Source organism: Sorghum bicolor, chromosome 9, assembly GCF_000003195.3.
Source record: "Sorghum bicolor cultivar BTx623 chromosome 9, Sorghum_bicolor_NCBIv3, whole genome shotgun sequence".
NCBI lineage: Eukaryota > Viridiplantae > Streptophyta > Magnoliopsida > Poales > Poaceae > Sorghum > Sorghum bicolor.
The window spans coordinates 43,745,764-43,763,874 of NC_012878.2; the positions used below are offsets into that span (position 1 = coordinate 43,745,764).

The following is an 18,111-nucleotide window of genomic DNA, read 5'->3' on the forward strand; positions in this document are numbered from 1 at the left end:
CAGCATTGCCAAATGCCCAAATGGTCTCGCGTTTGGACCTCGCTCTCTCTCTATATATATTTGGCCAGTACTCGTATATCCTAATGTTGATCTCCTTGGTTGCGACGAGACAGTTTGTTGGGCTTTTAGGTCTGGTTTAATTGGTGAAAAATTTTAGGTTTAGTTACTAGTATTTATGTTTGTATTTGATAATTATTGTCCGATCATAGATTAACTAGGCTTAAAAAATTCGTCTCACAAATTACAAGCAAACTATATAATTTGTTATTTTTTAATCTATATTTAATGCTTTATGCATGCATCTTAAGATTAGATATGATGAAGAATCTTGAAAAAATTTGGGAGACGAATATAGATGAAAAATGCTATTTGGCAAATTTTTAGGTTTTGGATATTGTAGTATTTTTGTTTTTATTTGGCAAATATTGTCCAATCATGGACTAATTAGGCTTAAAAGATTTATCTCGCGATTTACAGGCAAACTGTATAATTAATTTTTGTTTTCATCTATATTTAATATTTCATGCATGTGCCACAAGATTCGATGTGACAGAGAATCTTGAATTTTTTTTGATTTTCAAGGTGAACTAAGGCCTTGTTTAGTTCCAAAATTTTTTAGGAAATTGACGCTGTAGCATTTTTGTTTGTATTTGACAAATATTGTCCGATCATTGACTAAGTAGGCTCAAAAGATTCATCTTGTCAATTCCGACCAAACTGTACAATTAGTTTTTGTTTTCGTCTATATTTAATACTTCATGCATACGTCTAAAGATTCGATGTGACGGAGAATCTGAAAAGTTTTGCAAAATTTTTTGGGAACTAAACAAGGCCTAAAGAAGGCCTATTTCCTTTTTTTTTGGGTTCAGAGCACTGTAGCACTTTCATTTTTTTAGCAAATATTATCCAATTATGGACTAAGTAAGCTCAAAAGATTCATATCGTGATTTACAGACAAATTGTGTAATTAGTTTTTATTTTTGACTATATTTAATGCTTTATGTATATGTTGCAAGATTCGATGTGACAGTCTTAAAAGAATTTTAACTAAACAAGTCGAGGAGAGCAAAAAGGGTTATCCCCGTCACGGCGCCCTGCATAGGCATTGGACGTTGGAACGCATCCTTGCCTCGTGGCTGTCCAGCCACCGGTGTTGGCGCAACTGCCGCTCCAAAACCCACGTACCTGTACTTGTGCCCCTCCGCCCGCCAGGCCGCCACCGGTCCAAAACCAACGATGCAACAAGAGCTTTTTTTTTTAAAGGCGGTAAAAGCTTTATCGGATTTTTATTAGACGAAGAGCTTCTCTAACCAAAACTCGGTATGAGTTCCTGCGCCTGCCCTCGGCGGGACTAGAGACGCTCGCGATAGCAACGCCGCCCCGCCGTTTCGTCGGTGGAGCGAGCGACCGACCAGCTGGGAAATTGTTATTGTCACGTACAACTACGTCGCCATCGTCCTTGCCACTGCCAAGTGTGTGATTGTGTGACCACATCCGGTAACTCCTGTCGTCGACGCCGCCTTCGGGTAAGGAGGACGGAGCTGCCGTATTAGGTCGGCAGCCCCACGTCACGCCGTCGTGGTCACCGTCAACGAGTTGTATGCAAATTCGGCTCATAAGTTTAAGCGAACACTATGTGCCTCACAAAAAGCAGCGGAGCTGAAATTCAGGAAGCAGTCACAGTGCAAACAATGGATTTTTGTTATGTAAGGCCGTGACCTTCGGCGACGTCTCGCCCGCCGGTGTCGTCATCGCCACGTGCGGCCAGGTCCTGGAGGAGGAGTGCATGGCCGTGCCGTGGCGGCCATGGCGACACCCTCCTCCTCCTCATCGACTACTGGGGTGGGCCGTCTGTCCTGCACTCCGGCAGCAAGCGAGCCTCCGCGCCATGAAATTATGGATGGATGGATGGATGCTGATTTGCTCCTTCCGATGAACGCCTGAACTGAAGACTTAATTTCACGCGCTCGGAAGAGTGATGTCTAGAAAATTCCGTAGATATTTTGGGGGTGTACGGAGTAGTATGTGCGAACGTAGTGTATAGACGGATTCGTTCGTTTTGTTGGGCTGGTAAACTGTTTCAACTTGGAAGTAGCAGGAGAAAGTATATCAGGATCGGGCCGTCTAATTAACGGGCCTAAAAGTACGCTGAATTTTTTTTTCTGTAGGTCATCTAAAGCCCAGCATAACCCTAGCTTATAAGGAGTGCCACTCGTTTTAAGCCCAGTTCACTTAGGTGTCGGCCCTGTTATCGCCATAATCATGGCTAAAAATACTGTTCAATGATTTATCGTGAGAGAAAAATGCTGTTGGCTAGCAGAAAAAATACGGCTTATAAGACAAGCGAACGGAAGACCCTATTTAGATGCTAAAGTTTAGCCACTAAACTTTAGACTATTTTAACACTTAAAGTGTTGCTTCAAATTTAGCCAATCTCACTAAAACTTTAGGTCAGAGAATCCAAATATGCCCTAATATTATTACCTACTTAAAAAAACTAATATTAATAGCTACAATTAAAATATGGGATCAAGCATGTTTGCTAATAAACCTGCTAACTATTAGCTAAAAGGGTTGGTCAATCTAGTACACTGGTTGGTAAAGGGGTGCTAATAGATACTACTAGTTCATATGTACCCAACCAACTAGCTACCTCTGTCCACAAAAGTATAGAATTCTCACTTTTTGAAATGTTATTAAATAATTTAAAATTTAACCAAAGCTATATAAAGAAGGTATAAAGAAATATTAATATTTATGATACAAAATAGGTATCATTAAATTAATTATGAAATATTTTTTCTAGTAAATCTAGCTAGAGATATAAATGTTAATATTATTTACCATAAACTCAATCATAATTAGGCCGAGGCATCGTTTTTTGCCAACAATTAGTGAGGAGTTTTTTTTGTAATCCATAATATGCACTTCTCTTCGTTCACAAATAACCCAATAATTTATCTATCTATCTAAAATAAATAAAACAAGAACAATATTTGTAGCTCTAATGAAAAGGTAATCCTAACAAAGGGTTTTATATGGCCATCTCAATTTAGTAAATACACTTCTTCTATAGATCAGTTCCCCTTTCATTCCCAGGCACATTCTATCATTTGTAACTATAATACGCAGGGCTTCACGGATGGATGGAACAAACATGACAGTTACTCTGTGCAACATACAGTAACCAAGGGGAATTAAAAAAATAAAAATGCTCACCTCAACTGCTTGCTAGGTTCTTTGTTCTAACCGATATTCTATACTGGTGAAGAGAATTCAGTCCATCAAACAACTATTACAGCTTGTTAATTTGCCAGGTGCATGCCAATATGATTGTGTACATATAATTGATGACCTAATAGCTCAACATACAATGCACTTGATTGATGGTTAATTAATGGGCCATTTGCATAGCTACCCCTATTCTCAGACTCAATTGCTCGTTTGCCTCTATTTTTTAAACTTTACTTGTTTCCCCTGTTTTTTTTAAATCGAAGGCTTCAGTTGCCCCTGTCCTATGAAGTGGAGTTAACGGTGTTAAGTCCAGGCTAAAAAGACCAAAATGCCCTTGATAGCCTGTGTCGCCATGTTGCCGCTGATGACCACGTTGCTGTTGGCCGCGTCCACCCGCCAAGCCGCTGTTGGAGGCCGCCGGTCGTGCGCCCAGCCGCCCGACGGCGCACCCTCCCGGGCTCCCGCCGTTGGAAAAAGTGCAGTTTTGATGACATGGCACTCTAATAAATGTGCATGACATCCTGGTGAAACCCGCACTGAGAGTGGCCTTAGGCATTGGACGTTGGAACGCATGCGATTGCCGCCGTTGGAGGCTGGCCACTGGAAGGCCGCACCCTCCCGAGCTCCCCATTGGAAGGCCGCGCGCCCCCGCCGCTGAAGGCCGCCACGCCGCCCGCTGGAGGTCGCGCGCCCCCGTCACTGGAGGCCGGCCGCGGACCTCCTAGAAACCGGCCGCCCTGCCGTTGGATCTCGGCCGCTCCGCCGCTGCAGCCCTGCTTCCTCGCTGCTGGAGCGCCGCCTCCACGCGCACCTCGCTGCTGGAGCGCCGCCTCCTCGCCGCCCGCCCCTGGAGTGCCACGCCCGCCGCTTGTTTCGTGCTGCCCCGAGCTCTAGTGGCAGCACAGAGAAGGACCGGGGTAGGATGGGAGAATAGGGGATGGATAAGGGGTAGTTTAGTCCTTTTTCTATTTTTCTTGTTTTTTCCAGTATTTTTTTGGCTATTATCTAATCTCAGCTCACGGTTTATAAAAAGAGGGGCAAACGGTGACTTCGGATTCGAAAAATGAGGGCAAACGTGTAAAGTTTTAAAAATGGGGGCAAACGAGCAATTGAGTCCCAAAATAGGGGCAGTTGCGCAATTGGCCCTTAATTAATAGATCATATATGATACATTGTTTTTTAGGAGTATTTGCTATGTCAAAGGAAATACATGTAAGAAGACAAGATATATTTAAAAAAACTACAGAATTAGTAATGCTTGCACTCTATTTAACGATTGAGTGTGTCCTTATTTCAGAGCAACCATTTCAGTACTGCACTCTATTCGTGCATAAGAAAGTACTAATTCTTCTACACAACTACAACAACTTATTAGTTCCACTAATCATGTCTCATTAGTGTATTCTATCTATGTTCAAAGTACTAATTCTTCTACACAACTATAACAGCTTATTAATTACAATAATGATGTCTCATTAGTGTATTCTATCTATGTTGACCATCTCGGTAGCTCAATTAGTTTATGATTTTTTTTAATTGTTGAAGCAGGACCAGAAACGGTGACTAGATGGAGTGAATGAGAGCCTCAAATTTCTTGCGAAATTTTCGACCGCTATCCCAAAATCACCACCAAACACGCTAAGCAAACACCGTGATGCCCTTGACCCAAAATAGAGGGTGGATGTTTCCTAGGAACACAACGGAGCACCATAAACGAGTATGAATATGTTTTCCAAACTGAAGGAGAAAAAAATAAGATACTCAACTCTTATGGAAAAGAAACGAGTTCTCGAATATAAAATATCCAAGCCAACTTATAATAAGAGTACCTAGATAAGTTTTTTGTAATGGTAGAAACTCATTGCAAAAGACGGTACGAAAAATGGATCTCAAACGACCAAAGAGGTACTGCTAAACTGAGTGCAGTCAGCAAATACCAAACACGTACGCTATGAATACCAGACACATCTGATGTAAATACCAAACATGTCTAGTTGAATACCGAACACGTCCAATATGCTGAATCAGCACAGAGCGACCTTGGCAGAAAAATCGAAACAACTTCTTACACAACTCTCATAAGTTCTTACACAACTCTCATGAGTCTGTGGACCTCTCCACTCAAGAAGACTAGAGGAAATAAAAACCTAAAATGAATGATAAAAATGGAAACAAATGAGGTGAGATGGTTTGGAGGTGGCTATATCTTATTTATAGGCCTATTACACATTCCACAAATATCCTTAGATATTTTGAGTCGAACCACTTAACCCGAGGGCGTTATGGTCCAATTTGAGATAATCTTCATCTGAACGGCTACCGCGCACTTTATGAGATAGCTTTGCCTCGACGCGAACTCCTCGATACCGCCACGTGTTGTCTGTTCTTCCTCGGAACCTTCGCCCGAGTTTTGAGGCCCAAACTTGTGAAACCCACCATCGATGGTTTTGAGACCCAAACCACCAAAACACCCACGAGTAGCGTACTCCATACGCTTTCCCCGCCCTCAACACATCTCACTGTCGTCCTCGACCAGCCAGCCTGCCAAGTCTTCCTGAGCCTCGCTCAATTCGCACATCCGCCATCTTGACTTAGTCAACACGATTACTCCCATTACACTTGCGCTTGTTGATGTCCCAGTCAGCCACCGTGGCTAGTCACCCGGCCTCCTGGTCCCTCGGTCAAAGCCTCATGTTCGCCCTTCATTGCTCTAGGTCCATCGGTACAACACGTCTCTACTTAACATTCTCCTCGCTGTCGACCACCGCCTCCAAGTTTCACACCTGCACACTACAAGCTAAGAGATATGTTGCATACTCAACTCACGCCATGGTTACTCACCAACTCAACCTAGGTCGTGGATCACGTTGACAACCACTCATCACAAAAACAAATTATAAGGGCACATATCAACGTTGTGTTCGAAATTGTTTCATTAATTAAGTTGATGCTTAAACTTGATTTAATTACTTATGATGTAGATGGGTATCTCATTTTTATTTCCACGCACATTCCATAATACAATTTAGGAAATTGAGGATTGACAATTGAGGATTGACAGATTTGACAGATAAGATCAAGCGAACAGACTAATCTTTTAAAGACTAATCTTTTAAAGAGAAAGGACAGGCGAGTCCTCTTTTAGTATTAAAGAAAAGATCGCAGCAAAGCCAATCGGATCATTAATTTAATCTAAGATCATATCGGAATTGGAGTGGCAAGGCATGATGCACAACACAATCAAGCTCACATGTTGCGAAATCGAGATGACACCGAGCCATAACGAAATCCATCTACGATTAGCAAAATCGAATAGATTTTGATTCGAGGACAAAAAAAGAGTTTTGTTTGCTTGAGCTTATTAGCCAAATATGCCAGTTATTCAAAAATATTTTTCTCTCACAACAAATCAGCCAACAATACTTTCTGTCATAACTTATCAACCAAACGAACGAAGGGATGTCGAGAACTAGCCAATGAATTGATTGCGAGATCTATTTTTCCCATTACCGGTCTCAAGAGAATAGCGTGTAGAAATTATAGACAGATCTCGTCTCACTTGTCCAAACTCAAGAGCAGCACATAAGATAAATATATGAGGAGTTTTTTTATTAGTCATTACAGGTAGATGTAGTTCCTTTATATGTATTTAGTTAGTTCCTTTATACTTTCTTCGTCATAAAATATAGTGTATTCTTTCATCTGAAATTTATCCTTAAATATAGAGCATTCGGTAAACAAGAAGATAATGTTTATTTAAATAAAAATACATGATTATTTGTATAAAGAAAGTGACTCATGTACTTGTCGTATTTATATAAGAAGACTAAGAGTTCACCCTTTAATTATACGGAATAGAATTAGATTTTAATATATTAGAGCAGCTCCAACAATTTGGTAAATATTCTTTGCCAAATGTGAACTCACAAAACGATATGGAGAGAAAAAAACCATCTTCAAGTGTTTAACATAATTGACTTGACAAAAATAAAATTTATGGCACCGTCGCCAGGGTTCTTCACGCACGACGACTTCCTGCTGATCTTATGTTCTTCACGCACGGCGAATTGCTGCTGATCTTCACGCATGCCAACTTCCTGCCCCGTCCCGTGCTGGCCAATTTTTACTGTCACATCGTGTATTTTTACTTATTTGTTCCTGTTTTGTTAGCCCTTGTTTAGTTCACCTCGAAATTCAAAAACTTTTCAAGATTTCTCATCACATCAAATCTTATAGCACATGCATGAAGCACTAAATATAGAAAAAAACAAAACTAATTGCACAGTTTATCTGTAATTTACTAGACGAAACTTTTGAGCCTAGTTAATTTATGATTAGACAATATTTACCACAAACAAACGAAAATACTATATTACCAAAATCCAAAATCTTTTCGGACCTAAACAAGGCTCAATCTTCTTTCATAAGTGTGTAATTTATACTGTCACATCGGCAATGATCAGCAGCAGCATTTGTCGCATCATAGCTACAGCAGGACAGTAGCGCGCGAGTGGAGGATGCCAAGCCGCTTCACGCGCGCGCGCGCATATATACGTAGAAACGATCAGTATTTGTCAAGTTACTATAAATATCAAACTGTTGGATATGAAATTTTAAAAATTTTAGCAAAAAACAAAATGTCAAATCCATTTACAAAACTATTAGAATTGCTCTTAAGAAGGTAAGCATCTCCAAGAGTTTGCCAAAAGCACTTGCCATCCTTGTTATTTTGGCAAAACTTGAAAAATACATGCTCCAACAGTTTGGCAAAGCACTTGGCAAAATTTGACAACTTGCCATCCACCTAGTGTTTTGGCGCATATTTGCGAGCACCGATCGGCTTGCCATCGTGATATTTTCGGCGCGGCTTTCCTCTCCGGCGCACAAAGTGAAAGTTCCCTCCCGGTTCCCGCGCGTCCAGACTCTCCGTGATCGGTTAATCCATCAAAACCTCCTGTCCATCTGAACAGCTCTGCTCATCAATCGCGCGCTCACTAATGGCCGCCGGCGGCGGCGCAGGCGGGTGGCGACGGCATGGGGATGGCGGGGTTGTTCTTGGCCACCACGATGGTGATGTACCCACCATCCTCCTCGGCAGTGGCCGCCGGCGACCTTGGCGACCTCCGCGCCCTCATGGCCTCCTCCTCGGCGAGCGCGTGGCGGTAGAGCTTCTCCTCGGCATCTCGGAGGAACTGGAACTTGGGCGGTGGCGACACCGCCGGCGCAGTGCCCGGGCCCGGGCTGGCTGCCGGGGACTCGAAGAGCGGGTTGTTGGAGTTGTTCATCGCGGCCGTGTGCAGCGGCGACGGCGAGGTTCTGGGCGTGAGGAACGGTGGCGTCTCAGCGCAATGCAGCAGCTCGCCGAGGCTACGGCTGCGGCTGCGGTTCTGGCTGCGCCGCCCTCTGTCCTCGGACTCGAGGTCCTCGCGGGTCTCCTCCTTGATGGTGAACAGCAGCCGCGTGGGCCCGACGAGGCTGCCGAGCCGCATCTGCTGCGCCTCCACCGTCTCGTCTTCGTCGTCGTCGGCACCGCCGCCGTCGCCACTGACGCCGACGGCCACGGCCACGGCGACGGCTGGCTCGGGGACGGCGTAGGTGGACGCGAGCGCCGCCGACGTCGGCTTCTTGAAGCAGAAGAGCTGGAGCAGCTCGCGGGAGGACGAGGACGGGGACGACGCCGCGTCGGAGATGGCAGCCGCGCGCCGCCGCTGCCGGCGCTTGTGTACGAAGATGTAGTAGAGCTCCGCGGTGATCGCTAGCAGAAGCAGCGACGACACCACGGCCAGCCCGACGCCGACGCTGCTTAGAGCTCTCATGTTTGCCGAGGAGATGGGGGTGCCTTGCAGATCGCCGGCAGGATGATCTCGCTGGCAAGATCAGGGAGGCGAAGGTGTGTTGCGGCGTGCGGCGCGGCCAGGCCAAGAGTCGCGGTTGCGGGAGGGCGGGGGGAGGCGCGATGGAATAGGTGTCGCAGGCGGCCAGCAGGTGAAGCGTCCAAGTTAGTTGACGGTGGTTTGGGTGGGCCTACTTTTTAATTTTTTGCCAAGCCCATATAGCAAACCATTGGAGAGACAACAATTTTTCACTTGCTAAATGTTTTATTCACTTGCCAAAATACAAGTTTTGCCAAGTGAGTTTTGGCAAACTCTTGGAGATACTCGGGTATATGCATCTGTTACACTCTCTCTTATTTTATCTTAAATTAATCAGAATGCACTATATTTTAGAATGAATGGATTAGTTTATGCCCGTACGTTGTTACGGGTTTTAAAATTCATGTTCTCAATGTTTCTTCATTGTTATTTTATTATTTTGTTTTTTCTATCTATATTCTTCCTTTTTATTTTTTTTAGTTTTTGTTTTTTGATTTTATTTTATTTTCTGTCCTTTCCTTATTTTTTTTCTTGTTTTAATTTTACCTTTTATTTTCTTTTTTTTTGTTTTATTTTTATTGTTCTTGCTTGCTTCTATTTATTTTTCTTTTTTCTTTTCAGATTTTCTATGTTTCTTGAAATTCTTATTTTATATTTTATTTCCTTTTAATCTTATTTTTATCCTTATTTAAATTATTCATTAATTTTATTTGCTCTATGCACTTTTTATCATTTGTTAATTATGATTGTTTTTATATTTTTTTCTTAGTAATTTTATTTTTTTATTTTTATTTTCTATATATATGTGATATTTATATAGTATATATTTAGTGTTCTATGTTGTGTTATGTCATGTTTACGTAGTATACATGTGATGTTCTATGATGTTTCTTATGGTGTTCACTTAGTATACATGTAATCTATAATAGATGTGATGTTCTATAATATATTTAATGATGTTCTACAATGTATTTAGTGATGTTAATATTCTATAAATATATTTACGATATTTTAAAAGTAACCCTTTGATATTATTTGAAATTTTTCTCCATTTTGTGTTTTTATTCTTTTTTTTTATGCTTTTTACTCTAGATTTTTTTATTATTTTTATCTATGTCATGTATTTATGTATTTTTATGTATATTGTAATTTCAGTTTCATAAACTTAAAACCTAAATACTATACTTCTAAATTGATAACATTTTTTTACAAAGATAGAACACTGTCTGTTGAACCTAGAATATTGTCTCTACTTAATAAAAGAAAATATTTTATCTTTATAAGATAAATATTCAATAATATAATTTTATCTAAATATATCCATGTGTGATCTTGTTTTCAAGGATAGCGTGTCATCGTGCAGTAAAAAAGACCACCAAAGGGATGAGAGTTGTGGACGGGTCTCTCCATAATTTTTAGTTGTAGAGTTAAATATTTATTAATAAAATTTTATCTAAATATATCTGTCGACGAAAGCTAGTCGGCAGTCTACCTTGGGGTATACCCACGGTTGGGAGGACTCTGGTATGTCAACGAAACGCCGCAGGTTGTTTATGTGCCAGGAGTTAGGCAGGCGTGTTCCGTCTGGGTATGCCACTCTCTAAGATGTAGGGTGTGTGACTTCTGCGACCACAAAGGGTCCTTCCCAAGGTGTGGATAACTTGTGCGTTCCTTCTTGGCTTGTTTTCCACTTGAGTATAAGATCGCCGACCACGAAGGAACGGTCTTTGACGTTCCTGTTGTGGTACCTCCTGATGGCTTCGAGATACTTTGTTGTTCGGAGGCATGAGAGTAAGCGCTTTTCTTCCGTGCAGTTGATTTCAAGCTCCCTAGCGATGTTAGCCGAAGACTGGTCAAAGTTTTCGACTCTTGGAGATCCGAAGGTTATGTCAGACGGAAGCATTGCCTCGGTGCCGTAAACCATGAAGTAGGGTGACACACCCGTGTTGCGACTAGCCTGTGTTCGGAGACCCCAGACCACGGCTGGTAATTCTTTCATCCATCGTCCTGGTGCTCTATCGTTCTCTGTGTACAGCCTTTTCTTCAAAGCATCGATAATCATTCCATTTGCTCGCTCTACTTGACCGTTGGCCCGTTGGTGAGCTACTGACATATACTTTACGACTATGCCCCTGTCATCGCAGAAGTCCCAAAATGTAGTGCCAGTGAACTGAGTGCCCAGGTCGGTAATTATGCTGTTGGGAATCCCATATCTGTGTATGATTTGGTTGAGGAATTCCACAGCCTTCTCGGAGGTTGCTTTGACCAATGGCATGTACTCGATTCACTTCGAGAATTTGTCGATTAACACGAAGACGAACTTGAAGTTGCCGGGGGCCGGCTTAAACGGCCCGATCATGTCCAGGCCCCAACAGGCGAAAGGCCAGGATGACGGGATAGTTTGAATCTCGTGAGCAGGCACGTGAGTCCTCTTGGCGAAGAACTGGCATCCTTCACAATGTCGGACTAGTTTCTCGGCGTCGGCGCCCGCAGTTGGCCAGTAGAAACCTGCTCGGAAGGCTTTCCCGACCAGTGTTCTGGAGGCTGTGTGGTTGCCGCAGGACCCGGCGTGTATGTCATCTAAAAGCTTGATGCCGTCATCTTGGGATATGCATTTGAGCAGTACTTCGGAACTTGCGTTCTTTCGCATAAGTTTGCCATCCACCAGTATGTAATTCTTGGATCGTCGAATGAGGCGCTCGTTCTCCGTTTTATCCTGAAAGCCCGATCCATCTGATATATACCTGATGAAAGGGGCGCGCCAGTCACGGCTGCTGGTTGTCGGAGTGGTGTCGTCTATGAGCATTGCCTCATTAGGTTGCTTTTCGACCAGGTCTGTGCCCACACTTGGCGCGTGGATGTCCTGAATGAAAACGCCTTGCGGGATCTGGGCCCGAGATGACCCTAACTTTGACAGCGCATCCGCTGCCTGGTTCTTATCCCGGACCACGTGGATGTATTCTATGCCGTAGAAATTGGATTCCCATTTCCGGATTTCTTTGCAGTAGAGGTCCATCTTCTCATGGGTTGTGTCCCATTCCTTGTTTAGCTGGTTGATGACTAGAGCAGAGTCGCTGTGGACGTAGAGGCGCTTGACTCCCAGTTCAACGGCCAATCGTATGCCATGTAGGCATGCTTCGTATTCAGCGACGTTGTTTGACTCTGAAAAAAGGATCCTAAGGACGTAGCGTAGTTTGTCCTTGTTGGGCGACACGAAGAGTATCCTGGCGCCGGTGCCATTGATGTTTAAGGACCCGTCGAAGAACATTGACCAGTGGTCGGGGGTGTCGGAGACGGAGGGCTCATTGAGGTCCGTCCACTCTGCAATGAAATCGACCAAGGCCTGAGACTTGACGGTAGTGCGGCTCTGGAAATCCAGGGATAATGGGCATAATTCCATTGCCCATTTTACAATTCTGCCGTTGGCGTCCTTGTTGCGCAAAATGTCCCCCAGAGAGAAACTGGTGGTTACCAGGACCCGATGACCGTCGAAGTAATGCTTTAGCTTTCTTGACGTTATTAAGATAGCGTAGATGAGCTTCTGTATCTGAGGGTACCTGGTCTTGGACTCATTTAATACTTCGCTTATGAAGTAGACTAGTCTCTGGACTTTGTATACGTGGCCTGGCTTGTCTCGCTTGACCACCATTGTCGTGGAGACAACCCTATCGGTTGCTGCGATGTAAAGGAGTAGGTCTTCGTTGGGCTGAGGTGCTGTGAGAACAGGCGGTGAGGTGAGGAAAGTCTTGAGCTGAGTGAACGCAGCGTCAGCTTCCTCTGTCCAGGAGAATTTTTCCGACGCCTTTAAGAGTTTGAAGAAGGGGAGGCCTTTTTCTCCCAGTCTAGAGATGAAACGACTGAGAGCGGCCATACATCCAGTGAGCTTCCGGATATCCTTGACATTCTTAGGTGGTCGCATGTCGAGCACTGCTTTTACTTTTGAGGGATTCGGTCGTATGCCGTCGCGGCTGACGACGTTGCCGAGTAGTAGACCGGAGGGGACCCCAAAGATGCACTTTTTGGGGTTAAGCTTCCACTTGTATTTATTTAGTGCCTTAAAGGTTCGGTCTAGGTTGTCGATTAGAGTGCTCGCTTCCCTTGTTTTGACGACGACGTCGTCTACATAAGCCTCGACGAGGTTGTCACGAATCTCGTCGTGGAGGCACTGCTAAATGGCCCGTTGGTAAGTGGCTCCAGCATTTTTAAGTCCGAAGGACATGGTCGTGTAGCAATATGCGCCGAAAGGAGTGATAAAAGATGTTTTGATCTGGTCGTCTTCCTTTAGTGAAATCTGGTGATAACCAGAGTAGCAATCTAGAAAGAAGAGAAGTTCGCATCCGGCCGTTGAGTCGACCACCTCGTCGAAGTGAGAGAGACCAAAAGGATCTTTAGGACAGTGCTTATTGAGATCGGTGTAATCAACGCACATTCTTCATTCATTATTCTTTTTCCTTACAAGAACCGGATTGGCAAGCCAATCGGGATGATACACTTCTTTAATGAATCCGGCTGCTAGAAGCCGTGTTATTTCTGTCCTAATAGCCTCCTTTTTGTCGCGAGTGAAACGTCGTAGCTTTTGCTTAATGGGTCTTGCGGTCTTCGAGACGTTTAAGGAGTGCTCGATCAGGTTTCGTGGGACGCCGAGCATGTCTGCGGGTTTCCATGCGAAAACGCTTACGTTGTCCCTGAGAAACCTGACGAGCGTGTCTTCCTATTTATGGTCCAGGTTGGCCCCGATGAGGGCCATCTTCTCGGGGCTGCCGTCGACCAGCTGTACCTCCTTGTGCTCCCTGGACTTTGAATTTTTCCTTGGATTCTCCTGCTCGGGTAGTCAGAGCTGGTCGGGTGGAAGCTGCGCGTCTTGGGCTACGGTTTCTGCCATGCGGATCGAGAGGTCAATTGCCTCGGTGATCTTGAAGCTTTCCTCCTCGCAAGTATATGCAGTATAGACATTGCCTCTGACAGTTAGGACGCCCTTCTCTGTAGGGATTTTGAGGACCAGGTATGAGTAGTGTGTAACTGCCATGAACTTTGTCAGCGATGGTCGGCCCAGTATTGCATGGTAAGTTCCATCAAAGTCGGCGACCACAAAGTTGACGAACTCTGTTCAAAAGTGGTCAGGCGTTCCGAACTGGACAGACAGTGTTATCTGTCCGAGGGGTACTGAACTTTGACCTGGCAGGACTCCCCAGAATTGGGCGTCGTAGTGCTTTAGTTGTGCCGGAGTTATCCTGAGAGTAGGCAAACTGTTGCGAAAAAGGATGTCGATGGAACTTCCCCCGTCAACGAGCACGCGCTTGAATCTGATGCTGTTGATGCAAGGATCCAGGATTAGAGGGAAACGTCCTGGCTCCGAGATGGCGGCCCACTGATCCTTTCTGCTGAAGGAAATCTCCCTGTGCGACCAGGGAGGAAATTTTGGGTCGGCGATCAAACCATCCGTGCTGTCCACGTTGAGGCAGGCTCTCTTTAGGAGCTTTCTCTCTCACTTAGACTCGATGGAAACTTTGCCTCCGAAGATAGAGTGGACCACGTCGGTGGGACTGACATACTGGTGTCGTGGGTCCCTGTCCTGGTCCTCGTCTTCGTCTTCGTGATCGCGCCCGTCTTGTTTCCTGTTTTTCTTGGCGGGATCGTCTTGAGCAGCCCGCCACGTGTAGATGCTTTTGAGGACACGACATTCTTCCATCGTGTGATTAGACTTGGGGTGGAGTTGGCATGGTCCCTTCAACGTCTTGTTGTAATCTTCCTGGTAGTCCCGTCGCCCGCTGGGGCGCTTGACCGTATTCACCTCGTGGTCGTGGTCGCGAGGGCGCTTGCCCCTGAAGTCATCACGATTGTCACGCCGCCTATCCCAACCTTCTCTGTGGTCGCGGTTGTCGGGGCGACGATGGTTACTGTTGTCAAAACGACCACGACTGTCGTCCCGTTGAGGAGGCTGGTCGGGACCTCTCGCATCGTCCCGGATGAGTTTTTCCGCGTCATCCGCATCGGCGTAATTTTTGGCCGTGGCAAGGAGTTCAGCCATCGTGGTCGGCCTTTTGCGCAGTAGCTTGTTCCTCAATGCTTCGTGGAAGCGTAGCCCTTTGATGAAAGCCGATATGGCCTCGTCGTGAGAAATTTTTGGGATTTTAAGACGCATATCCGAGAATCGTCGGATGTAATCACGCAGAGGCTCGTTTTTCCTATCCCTTAATCTCTCGAGGTCGTATTTGTTCCCGGGCTGCTCGCAGGTAGCGATGAAATTGTCGATAAACGCTTGGCACAGTTCTTCCCAGGAGTCGAAAGAGTCCTCGGGCAGGCCCAGGAGCCACTGATGACCAGCCTGGTCGAGGACGACTGGGAAGTAGTTGGCCATGACGTGCTCATCTCCTGCTGCTGATCAGACTGCAATCTTGTAGAGAGTGATCCAGTTCTCTGGGTTCTTCTTGCCGTCGTATTTTTTGAGTTTCTCGAGCTTGAAGTTGCGGGGCCACACGACCTGGCGAAGGTGTGAGGAAAACTGTCTCAGGCCGGGAGGGCCGTGCGTGGCATCGTACTCAATGCGCCGCAGGTTTTCGTGCACCGCTCTTTCCGTGGCGCGCCTGTTGATGCAGTCCCGGGCGTCCATGGGAGGGATGTTGTATCGTAGATCCTTGTCCTGATTTACTTCCTGACCATGCCCACGATTCTGCTCGCGGTAGCCGCCAGCGTCCCGACCACGGTTGTCACGCCCCACATCTTCCCTGCGATTATTGGGGGAGCGGCTACGGTGGCGCCCGCTGGGTTGTGGCGAAGTCCGGCTGCGATGAGTGTGGTCGGAAGAGACCTCTGTGTAAGAGATAGCTTGGACCCTTTTGAGTAAGGTGGCTGTTTGTCCCATTGCGGCGATCAAGTGTGCGCGTATACTGGATCGGACACCTTGGCACTCGGGAGTATCAGGGAGTCTGTCCAGGTTTGCAATAGCAACAGCCACGTTAGCACTTGGCGTTTTGTAGACTCGCTGATCTCCGACCATGTCGAAAGCGTCACTTAGGTTATGCGGCGCGAGTTGCCGTTCCTCATCCGCGCGTCGTCGAGCTTGATCAGCGTTGCGCTGTTCTCGGAGCTGCTTCTGCTCGTCTGTCTCTCTGTCGACGACCGGTTCGTCGTTGCTGACGTTGAAGATAAGATCTCCCCACCGGGGTGGAAAGACCGGAAAACAGGAAAAACCCGGAGGGTACGGTGGCAAATCTAGGTCGTAATCTTCGTCCTCGGAGTTGATGACCTCGGTAGAGACGGACCTTGTGCTGAAGTTTGTGCTGGAAACCTGATCGTTCAGCAGCACATGGATCGATACCATGTTGACGTGATGGCGAGCTGGTCGACTGCCCTATTTCGGCGACCACCCCGCCCTGTTGAAAAGGGATTTGGTGTGCCGGGAGTAGTGAACGGCCGAGTTGTTGAGCCCATAGGGAGGACTCTGGTCTGGGTCTGCCTTAAGTTCGACGGACCGCACTGTGAGGGTGGAAGTTATTGTCAGAGACGTTTCTAGCCGTTCGTGTGTGACGACACGAGTTGGGCCGCGGGAGTCGAAAGATTCCGTCGGCGCGACTTGATCAGATTGGCGCGAGATCCCATCCACTAGTCGGGAAGCTTCGAGTAGCCTGAAATCGGCGCGATCAAGAGCTTGGAAAAGATCCGAGTCGTCAACCTTCTTTCCCCTGTAATGAGGGAGCGGTGGTCGAGTGCTCGGTGCTAGCGTGACCGGAGTCGACGCCGCTGTCGTCCCAGATCGGATCTGGGTTTCTTCCGAAGTCGTGGTCGCAAGGCCGCCGCCATGAGTCGTCCACGTGATCTGGCCGACGGTGAACGTGAGGCCTTCAGGCACGGCCACAGAAGCTGGAACGATAACCATCTTGTTCGCCGAGAGAGCTGTACGCACACCCCCTACCTAGCGCGCCACTATCGACGAAAGCTAGTCGGCAGTCTACCTTGGGGTATACCCACGGTAGTAGTTTATCGGTAGACGGTGCGCAAGCTACGAACTCGATGGTGACGCAAGACACGGACAAGCTTTTTATCCAGGTTCGGCCGCCGTGTAGACGTAATACCTACGTCCTGCGTCTGGTCGTATTGATTTGTGTTCAGAGAATAATGTGTCCTAAGGGGGTCCCTTGCCCCTCCTTATATAGTCCGGAGGGCAGGGTTACAGATCTGGAAACTAATCCTAGTCGGTTACAATTGCCGTAGATAGTACAATATCAATTCCTATTCTAACCGACTAGAATCTGGCTTGATCTCCACATCTTGTTTCCTTGCGCGAAACTCTGAGCAGTTGGATCAAGCCTCGAACTGTCTTCGTGATGGGCCAAGCCTCCTGGCCCAAGTCTAACCGTAAGGGTATAGGGGTTTATACCCCCACAATATCCATGTGTGATCTTGTTTTGAAGGATTTGTTATGAGAAATTTAATGGTACAATTGGAATTTAATTTATATATTCAGTTTAAAAGTTATGACTTTTTTAAATTCGCTAAAATAATTTTTGCATGCATGGGTGAGTGGGGCCTAGGTTAATGGGATATCCTATCATGGCTAAAAGGGATGGGAGTTGTGACTTCACCATGGGTGTGGTAGACGGGTCTTTTCTATAATTTTTAGTTGTAGAGATGTATTACCCTTTAGGACATATATAGACAGTCGTCATTAAGACATCCATGGTAATATCAATCGTTTAGGCCTTGTTTAGTTGGCAAAAAATTTGATTTTTGGCTATTGTAGCACTTTCGTTTTTATTTGACAAACATTGTCTAATCACGGAGTAACTAGGCTCAAAAGATTCATCTTATAAATTACAGGTAAACTGTGCAATTAGTTTTTATTTTCATCTGTATTTAATACTCCAGGCATACAATCAAAGATTCGATGTAACGGAGAATCTTGAAAATTTTTGCAAACTAAACAAAGCCTTAATTGAGGATTCTTGCCAGCTACCACTAGTGCCTATGAAACGGGAACGGGCATGGTCAGGCCGTCGTCGTCGTG

At 45.6% G+C, this 18,111-nt stretch overlaps 2 protein-coding genes across 2 annotated transcripts; one reads left to right on the plus strand and one right to left on the minus strand.

The window, feature by feature from the left end:
- On the plus strand, positions 3,587 to 4,128 carry LOC110430455 (proline-rich protein 36-like). Its single transcript, XM_021448139.1, has 2 exons — positions 3,587 to 3,700; positions 3,787 to 4,128. Exons 1-2 carry the CDS (start codon positions 3,587 to 3,589, stop codon positions 4,126 to 4,128), a joined length of 456 nt encoding a protein of 151 aa, XP_021303814.1.
- On the minus strand, positions 8,200 to 9,050 carry LOC8084721. The gene has a single exon (XM_002440904.2). The coding sequence runs from the start codon at positions 9,048 to 9,050 to the stop codon at positions 8,229 to 8,231; it is 822 nt and encodes a 273-aa protein (XP_002440949.1). The 3' UTR covers positions 8,200 to 8,228.